This window comes from Poecilia reticulata, linkage group LG4 (genome assembly GCF_000633615.1).
Source record: "Poecilia reticulata strain Guanapo linkage group LG4, Guppy_female_1.0+MT, whole genome shotgun sequence".
Classification (NCBI taxonomy): Eukaryota; Metazoa; Chordata; class Actinopteri; order Cyprinodontiformes; family Poeciliidae; genus Poecilia; species Poecilia reticulata.
Genome location: NC_024334.1, coordinates 5,121,223 through 5,130,982, shown reverse-complemented (window position 1 = coordinate 5,130,982; position 9,760 = coordinate 5,121,223). Strand labels below are relative to the sequence as shown.

At 45.1% G+C, this 9,760-nt stretch overlaps 1 protein-coding gene across 9 annotated transcripts in view; it reads left to right on the top strand.

Moving 5' to 3' along the window:
* The window catches only part of LOC103463212 (gastrula zinc finger protein XlCGF57.1), a 13,527-nt gene extending 3,767 nt beyond the window's left edge, over positions 1-9,760 (top strand). For 4 of the 9 annotated variants that reach the window (XM_008406442.2, XM_017304303.1, XM_017304302.1 and 1 more), the window contains exon 3: positions 8,091-9,760. In XM_008406442.2, the coding sequence (XP_008404664.1) occupies positions 8,091-9,448 (1,358 nt within the window). In that variant the 3' untranslated portion in view covers positions 9,449-9,760. Of the gene's footprint in view, positions 1-14; positions 3,750-4,021; positions 4,100-4,193; positions 5,024-8,090 lie in introns of those variants that run through there. The other 5 variants (XR_001776513.1, XR_001776512.1, XR_533486.2 and 2 more) reach the window with 5 other exon arrangements.

Here is a 9,760-nt window from a genome sequence, read left to right as displayed (position 1 = left end):
GCGGGGCCAGCAGGGGGCGGGGCCTGCAGGGGGCGGGGCCAGCGTCTAATAATTCACCACATACAAACATTTTCTCTAAACGTTTATCTGCATCAACCTTTTCGCCGTTTGATTCCTGTTTTCTAATGCTGGTGGATTTACAGCCACATAAGAGAGAAATCCTTGTTTTTCATATGAAATCAAAAGATTTCCACTTTTCGAACAGTCGACATGTTCAGAGCGTCGTTTCCTTTCCTCCACGGAACCAGGCGAACCCAGACTGGGTCCGTCCTCATGCTTTATAGATCGGGTCGATGGTCCGCATCACTTCCTGGGTTGGATCCCACATCTTCACGTTGAAGCATAAAATATCACGAGATTTAATTTATTCTGTGCTACTGCATACAGCAAGCAGTAACTTCGTTTCCCACAGATTGTTTTTCTTCTGCTCAGTTTTGGAAAACTTTTTTTTTTCCTCTAAATTATTTAGATACATGCAGCCAAAACACACACACACACTTATACAGAGGCGTTTATGGATCCATAAAGATCCAGAGTCAAGTTTTATTCTTTGTGCGAAGCCTTGGAGCTTTTCACCGAACGACGTTTCTTCTGCTGTGGATTCGGCCCACAGTGGAGACGAAGCCGACTTTGCTGAAGGCATCGATCCACTGCAAGGCATGTAAGTACATGGATATAAAATATTTATTTACTTTTGAGAGAAAGATGCATATATACATATATGTGTATAACATGTGATTGTTTTATGTCATTACTTTCTGACTGATCTGTAACTTCTGTGTCGGTGCTGGTGACGATGTGGAGGAGACGGAGGATGAGGAGAACAAGGATGAAGATGCTCTTGTACCTTCTGTTGAGGATGGAGGGACCAACAGTCTGCAGAGTCCTTCATCCAGCAGCAGAAAGGTCACCAGGTCAGACGTCCACTCGGGTCAGGAAGTCGGCTGGAGGACGGAGCAGGAATCGGACCGGTTGCCTCGTCCTGCGCCGCCTTTCCTCCCCAACAGGAGGCCCGGTGTGCAGCCTCCACTGTCACATGCTGACCGTGGTCCAAGTCCAGCAGAGCTTTTCAAGCTGTATTTCCACCAGGCTGCCATCAGAACTCTCTCTGTCAACACCAACAAAAATGCAGCAAAACGTTTATCTGCCTGTAAAAGCCGTAACTAGACCGACGTCTCGGAAGGGGAAATGTATCAGTACATCGGGCTGCTGATGTACACGCGGCTTCTGAAACGACCAAAAATCAGATTTCTGGAGAACCGGCACAATGTTTCAGCTCTCGCATCCGTCCAGAGGAATGTCCAGAGATCGGTTCCTGAGCATCCGGGCCAACCTTCACCTGAGTGACCCGGAGGACGATGCCGTCAACGACAGAAGGAAAGGCAGCCCCGAGTACGACTGCCTGCACAGGCTCCGCCCCCTCTACGACAGCGTGCGGGTTGCCTGCAGAGCCTCTGTGTTGATGAGCCACCAAAGCACAGCCTGGCCTCAGGCAGCGTAGAAAAAGCAAACGGCATCATGGGGGATCAAACTGTTTGTGCTGTGTGACTCCAGCGGCTACACGTGGACTTCCAGGTTTACACCGGCGGCTCCAGTCCGGCGTCTGGAGGCGGGCTGTCCTTCGATGCCGTCATGTCTCTGTCCAATAAGGCCTTCCTGGGATCTGGGTATCACGTTTACTGTGACGGCTGTTACAGCAGCCCGGCGCTGTTCAGTCGCCTCCATGATCTGGGCTCCGGAGCCTGTGGGACGTTCAGAGACACCAGAGTCGGTGTTCCAAACACCAAGATGGACGCCCTGACCAAACAGTCGCCTCGCGGCTCCATCAGATGGATCAAGAGAGGGGCCTCTGCTGCTCATCAGGTGGATGGACGTGAGGCAGGTCAGTGTGTGCTCCACCCTGCACACGGCCTGTTCAGGAGACGCCGTCAGACGGGTCAGCAGGGCTGGACGAAAGCATGGAGTTCTGGAGGTTCCAGTGCCGGCGGCTGTCAAAGACTACAACCGCTTCACGTGGGCCGGTCGGACCAGCTGACCGGCTCCGCCTCCTGGCCATTGACGGTCCTGCAGCATCTGGTTGATGTGGCCGTTAGAAACGGCTTCCTGCTCCACAGGGAGCCGAGTGGCCAGCGGGGGCAGCAGGTCCTGATGCTGCAGGCCTTTCAGGAGCAGCTGACCGCCCAGCTGTGTGGCGAAGGCCCACCGCCAGCCCCGACCAGCAGCAACCTGCACCACCTGCCTGGGGGCGTCTGGTCAGAACAAGGCCACCAGGGGGCGCCGCAGGTGCAGAGTGTGCTCCAAATCCACTCGGTTCATGTGTGAGGCCTGCAGACGCCTCTGTGCGTCATCCTGGACAGGAACGGCCACCAGCAGCAGCAACAAGTGATTCAACACTAACTTTTATTTCACGTTGTTGCATTTTGTCACATTTCTGCAACTGAAACGTTTTGCAAACTCAAAATAAATGTTTTGTGGTTCAGAAGGTTTGTGTGTAAGTTTGTTGACAATTTTAAGGGATAAAATTTTTATATTTACAAAAATGTTCTAAGAAAATCGAAACAAATTTGTGTTTTTTGTTGCATTTTATTTGGTTGCTATTGATTATTAACATACAGATTTTGAACAATAAGGATGAGGATTGTATTAAAAACGGCTCTGCAGCATCAGACACGAGACAATAAGGATTAATATATGAATAAAAGTATAAATATTCCCTTTGATCAGCCAGGTGACCTTTGACCTGTCAGTCAGGTGGCTTAACGTCTGGTTAACAAACCTGTCCTTAATTAATCCTAATTTACAGGAAGCAGCCGCTGCTGCTCCCATTAATACATATTAATGTAAATTAGTATAAATACCTGGAAGTCTGCCGCCAGGTGAAGCGGTAACCATGGCAACGGCCCTGTTGGTAGCAGTATGAGTATTATAATATATTTAAAATGTGCTTTCAGGGCTCATGATGTCACCTCAGGAATAAAAATACATTTTAATCTGATCTGTGATCAGAGCTCCTCAGGTAGCGGCTCACCTGGACCAGCTGCAGCCATGCAGGATTCTGTCCACACCTTAAATAATCAACCTGTTTTCTTCCGTCAGAGTTAAATGAGCTCACAGATCAAAGAGTTACAACTTTACGAGACACAAACTGAGGGACAGTTTTACTTAATGCTATGCAGGTCTCACTCTGCAGGGGATCCATGAGCAGCAGCAGCTACCGGTTCAGGATGAAGGTTGAACAATAAGCATTTAATGTACGACACGTTCAGCTGGTTGGTGCCGACTGCGAGTTCGTAATTTCCTTCGCCCGTTTGAAAGGGCGGCGCGTGTTGAGCAGTCGGCTCACAGCACCGCCTGCTCCCATGTTTTCATTTATTTCATTTTCCTTCTGAATAATATCCAATCCTCCAGGCTCATTTCTGTAGGTCTTCATCTGTTGATTCTTAGGATCTCTGCACTGTCCAACAGTAAGTAGCGGTTCTTACTTAAAATCCCTCAATATCTATATATATACATGTCTGCATCTCATACTGAAGTACAGAGTCGGTGTAAAACTGTAAGCAGGAACCAAACTGTTTGAATGGTTCAGGAAACTAACAGATTTTATTGTTTTTCTTTTTGTCTTGCTGTAGATTTAATCTGTGATGCTGCAGCTGAGGCGGCTGGAGACCCAGCAGCCAATCAGACGTCGGCTGGACCGAACCGGCCAGCAGCTGCTGGTGGACAGACTGGGACCAGCGCCGCTCCAGGGAGTACGTGTTTATACCGGTTATCATAACCAGACATACCAAGAACAGAATAAATGAATAGGTTAACTTTAACCGGAGTGTGTGTGTGTGTGTGTGTGTGTGTGTGTGTGTGTGTGTGTGTGTGTGTGTGTGTGTGTGTGTGTGTGTGTGTGTGTGTGTGTTAGAAACTGCCAGCTGCTTTGCTGATGTCATTTCCAGGCTCTTCCTGCTGTGAACTGCAGCTGTTTCCACATTAATCCTCTTTCTGTGTTTTCATAGTTCTGAATGTTTCTCAGCTTTCAGGTCCGTGGAAAAGAGGCAGAGAGCCCGGAAACTGCGCAGCAGACTGTCGTTAGTCCATGGATTAATCTCAGGTGTGCTATTTCAATTTATTTTATTCAGTAAAATCAGAAGTCTTAGCTGCTAGACATTAATTTCTTTAAATGTAATTTTTTTTCTATCATGCAGAGTCTCTGCTGCTGTTGGGAAAAACTCCAGGAAGACGTTCAGCGCGCAGAAGAAGCGCCGTCCGCCATCCTGACGGTTTAGGCCAAACTAAGGCCACTGTGCTGCTTCATGCGACTCGGACTCTGTTACACAGCGTCACCTCTGACCTGAAGGTCATTTCTAGGGATTCGTGTGACTCTTCCTGCTAACTCTGAGGTGTGGGAGACCAAGAGGGCAGAGTTGATTCAGATGAAATGAGAAATGTAGAAGAATTAAGAGAAATCTCTGATGCTGCTCAGATTATTTTAGACCAACTGAAAGGCCTCTTTGTGGGAATCAACCTCCAGCTTCTGCTGATGGTCAAGAAGATGCATTAAATGAAAACTAGACCAGGGAATTACCTCAGGGATTTAACTGATGGGCTGGGAGGCTCAACTCAGGAACCAAAAAACTGCTGAACCAAGCAGAAAACAAAAAGAGGTGATCTGACAGCGTCAGGAGCTCCAGCAAATGGGACGAAGAGGCTTCCTGTTACAATACGCTGCATTTCTTACGTTTTGCTTTGTGTGATAAGGGAAGGCGTTTTCCTGATGGATCAACTCTACCTTTTGGTTATTAGGTTTAAGAGAGAAACAAAAGAAAAACCTCATTCCGGAGATTTGATTAGATTTAGATTGAAGAAACCTGTCTGATGTGTGACTGTGGGACCAAGTGGGTCTGGGAAAACTGTCATCATGTTTTACAGGATGTAACCATGAACTGTGACGGATAACGTTGTTTGGATTTATACTCTTTTTCATCATATGTATCCTGAATTGTAGAAAATGAATAAAAATATAGAATCTGTTGAAGGAATACCTCATTCTTTTGAAAATCCTTTCCCAGTGAGTCGAAGCCTCGTTTTGGATGCTGTCATTTTTAGCCGGTGGTCTAAATGTGAACGTACCTGAAATGAGTCAGGATGTCTGGATGCAGCACAAAGATGCTGCTACTCAATATTCTGCCGCATTGCTCAACCGACCTTCAAACTTTGTGAGATGCTTTGAACATTATAAAAGGTAACATCAACATTCTCAACACCGCAGATTGAAAAAGCATCAAAAGCTCATCAGGCTGTTGGCTGGTAAAAACCGGTTTGAAATGTAAACGGTCGGCTCTCCAAAGGGAAGGCGGAGGGTTTATTCTCCCGACTGGGAATCTGGTGTGTGGAATCATCAGCAGGTTAAAAATGTCTCGGGTGTTTCTCACCTCATCAGTTTGTGTTTGAGCCCAGCAGAGGAAGAGGAGCTGGAATGAGAGCAGGAAGGAACCAGGTTGACTTTGAGAAAATAAAAACATGATGCTTTGCTGCAAAGATATCCATCCTTAAGCAATGTGAGTTAGAGGAGAGTCGGCTATTCCCCTTTAGTCCTCATGCAGCTGGAAAGCATGAGGACGACTGAGCCGAAAGTACCAAACGGCAAATCAAGTTATAAAACTTCTTCAAAGATCACAAAAAACTTTCCCAGAGTAACGGAGGCTGGACATCCAGAGAGGAATCAGTTTATCAGGAATGTGACCAAAGACTCTCATCTGCTGGATTTACTCAAACACCTTCTGCTTCCATTTAAAGGAAAACCTCCAGGATGGAGGGACTAAACATCCCATTACCGCCCATGTAAACCCACAACTATCCGTCTGAATTCAGAACCAGGGTGTTTAGAGAAAACCCTGGAAAAACCTCCTGTTAGGACAACAAACTAAGACTAGAAAGTTTTCATTTCCTATGAAAATGGATGTGTGAATGCTGTAAAAGCGTCTGAAGCCACCAGCTGAAGACTTGCAGAAATACAAGAAACAGTCCACAGTGAAAAACCCAGGTAATAGCCAAAATTAGCTAAAAAGCTAAAACTAGCTAAAATACTAATGACAGCATCTAGGCTACCAGTAGCATGCTGGTTACAGTAATATATTCCATGAAATGTAAAAAAAAACTGATGTTAAACCCTGAAAATGACAGAAACGTCCCTCTGTTCCTCCTGATGAAAACGACGGGTGAATAAAATCCAAACCTTTTATGGTTCCTGAGATAAACTTGTTTGGAGGCTTCGTTTAGCACGGCGACTATAAAAACCATCCATTACAAAAAGAACAACGTCAAAAGCTCAAATTATTCCCAGCTGTTAAACTTCAAAATGGCCGCTGCCTTGTTTCCTCCATCAGGCCCTGAAACTGGATGATTGACTGTCATTAACAGGCAGGACCTGAAACACAACAGACATTTTAAATCGTAATTCTCAATTCTCCCAGCCAGTGTTGAAGGACGATAGAGGTTGAATTACTTTTAATTAAGTTATAATATGAATTTAATGTGGGCTGGAATCAAAGCAGGTATGTGGAGAAGAAACTGGGAGCCGTGTAGAAAACGCAGCGTTGATCTTGGTCCGGATGTGTCTGGCGGACATGAAACTGCTGCTGCTTGTTGCTAGGTGACCAAAGCATGAGTGAGTTACTTGATAAGATAATAATACCATATTGATCCCCTCAGGGGGAGAAATGTTGTTTGTCCCAGCATAGTACACAATAAAAATGAATAAGTAATAAGAATAAACATACACCAATTATAAATAACAATGACCAGTGATAGTCCTAAGGACACTCAGATCCTTAGGACTAAATATATATTCAGTATTTAAAACGCACAGCTGTAGAGACTAAAGTCTGGTAGCCTGTGGCAGGAAGGACTGGCTGCTGCTCCTTCAGCTCAGGCAGGGATCTGTCTGCTCCTCAGGCTGCAGGGGGATAGGAGGGGCTACCCCTGGTAGCTCTGATCTTCTTCAGCTTTCTGTCTCATCACCTCTTCCAGCCAGTTTGATCCAACTGGCTCAGCCTTTCTTATCAGTTTAAGTCTGTTTGAGTCTTTCACCTTCCCTGCAGCACCCAGCACATCCCAGCATTGAACTAGGACAGGAAGAGCGTCCTGCTGCAGATGTTAATGACCTGAGCTTAGGAAACAGTCAGTTCATGGCCATTTGTAGAGGACATCAGTGTTTGTAGTCCACTGTAGCTTCCTGTCTAATGTAACACCAAGTACTTGTATGATTGATCCTGATCCATATCTGCCCTGAGATGGAGATTGGGAGCAAATGTGTTTTCTTGTTGCAGAAACTGACAATCATCTCCTTGGTCTTGGTTACATTAAGCAGGAGTTGGTTCTCTGCCACCTCCTGTCCCCCTTCCACACACCCCACGATAGCCGTGTCATCTGAGTACTTTTGCAGATGTCACAGTTTGGAGCAGCACTTAAAGTCTGCAGTAGGTGGTGAATAGAGAGGGAGACAGTACAGTTCCCTGAGGAGCTCCGATGTTACATATTAGATCGTCTGTAATCTCACATACTGAGGTCTGGCTGTCGATGATCCAGGTGATGAATGATGCATCTGCATCCATTTAGCCAGCGTCTCCCCTAGTAATCCTGGCTGAAGGCTGATGAAAAGTCAAAGAACAGGATGCGGATGGTGGTGTCAGGTCTGTCATGGAGGAATGCGGCCTCTGCAGCAGATGCATAATTGCATCATCCACTCCTAAGTGGGGCTGGTATGGAAACTGGAGAGGGTTTTGGTCTGCATCCACCTGTGACCTCTGATGTACCAGAACCAGCCTCTCCATGACCTTCATAATGTGAGAGGTCAGAGCAATGGGCCATAAAAGTCTTTCCTCTGCCTACGTCCCCCAGAATGCCGTGCGATTCTGGATTGGAGTTCAGTGAAATATTCTCTGTTGGTCATATTTATGGTTAACATTGTTCTTTTTAAAATGAGGTCAAAGAGACAATGTTATTTGATTCTACTTTTTTGCATTCCAAAGCATTTTAAATTTTAATTGAATAAAAAGTTTGAGTTATTACGTTCTCAGTAACAAGCCTTTTTATCCCTCCAGGACAAAACCAGGATTTGAACTCCAGTTTGGGTCAGAAGACACCAGATAGTCCAGAGACCAACAATGAAGAGGATGAAGCTGAACCTCAGCAGTTAAAGCAGGCGGACAGTGAGGTCTGCGCCGTGTACGGTTTGACTCCAGCATACTTAGTTCTTCACATGAGTCCTCACCAAGGTCAGAGTAATTTAGCATGTCAGATCTGTGGAAAGACTTTTCTCTACAAATGTAAACTGAAATACCACATGAGAACTCACACAGGCGAAAAGCTGGTCTCTTGTCAGACTTGTGGAAAAACATTTCTCTGGCAAAGTAAACTGAAAGAACACATGAGAAGTCACACAGGGGAGAAGCCTTTTTCATGTCAGACCTGTGGGAAAGCTTTTATCGAGAAAAGCAAATTGAAGCAGCACACAAGAACTCACACTGGTGAGGTTTTCTCATGTGAGACCTGTGGAAAAACTTTCATGTGGCATAGTCAGCTGCTGGGCCACGTCAGAACCCACACCGGAGAAAAGCCTTTCTCATGTGAGTTCTGTGGAAGAGCTTTCACTGTGGAAAGTAAATGGAAATACCACATGAAAGCTCACACAGGTGAGCCTTTCTCTTGTGAGACCTGTGGAAAAACTTTCACCTTTCAATGTGCTTTGAGGGACCACATGAAAACTCACACAGGTGAGAAGCCTTTTTCATGTGAGACGTGTGGGAAAGCTTATATCAGGCAGAGCACTTTGAGAGACCACATAAGAACTCACACTGGTGAGAAGCCTTTTTTGTGTCAGACTTGTGGGAAAGCTTTTAACCGGAAAAGTAGCTTGAGTCTCCACATAAACTTGCACACGGGTGAGAAGCCTTTCTCATGTCAGACCTGTGAAAGAAAATTCAGTTTGAAAAGTCAATTGATTCTTCACATGAGAATTCACTCGGGTGAGAAACCTTATTCATGCCAGATCTGTGGAAAAAAATTTAGCGTTAAAGCTCGGTTGACAGTTCACATGAGAATTCACACAGGTGAGAAACCTTTCTCATGCCAGATGTGTGGAAAAACTTTTACCCACCAGAATTCTTTGAATTTTCACATGACTTCTCACACAGGTGAAAAGCCTTACTCATGTCAGACATGTGGAAAAGCTTTCAACATGCAAAACGGTTTGACTCGTCACATGAGAATTCACACGGGTGAAAAGCATATTTCATGTCAAACCTGTGGAAAAGCCTTTAACCAACAAAGTCATCTGACGTATCACATGAGGTCTCACACCGGTGAGAAACCATTCTCATGTCAAACCTGTCCAAAAAAATTCAGCAGAAAAGATCTGTTGAATGTTCACAAGAGAACTCACACAGGCAAGAAACGTTAAACGTCCGTCTGGTTTCTTTCTCAGACATCGGCACATTTGAGAATAAGCAAACATGCAGTATAACTACTTTTAGATAGATGGTGACTGGATGAACTTTTCCTTCACAATATGATTGAAGTTATTGTGGTAATAGATGTTGCTAATATCATTTAGTGAGGAAAAGGAGGAACCCATTATAAGCGCTCTTGTTTGGAACAGTGAACCAGCTGGGGTTGTCAAAATATTCAGTTCTTTGATACAGGTCCTTCTCAAAAAATTTGCATATTGTGATAAAGTTAATTATTTTCCATAATGTAATGATAAAAATTAAAC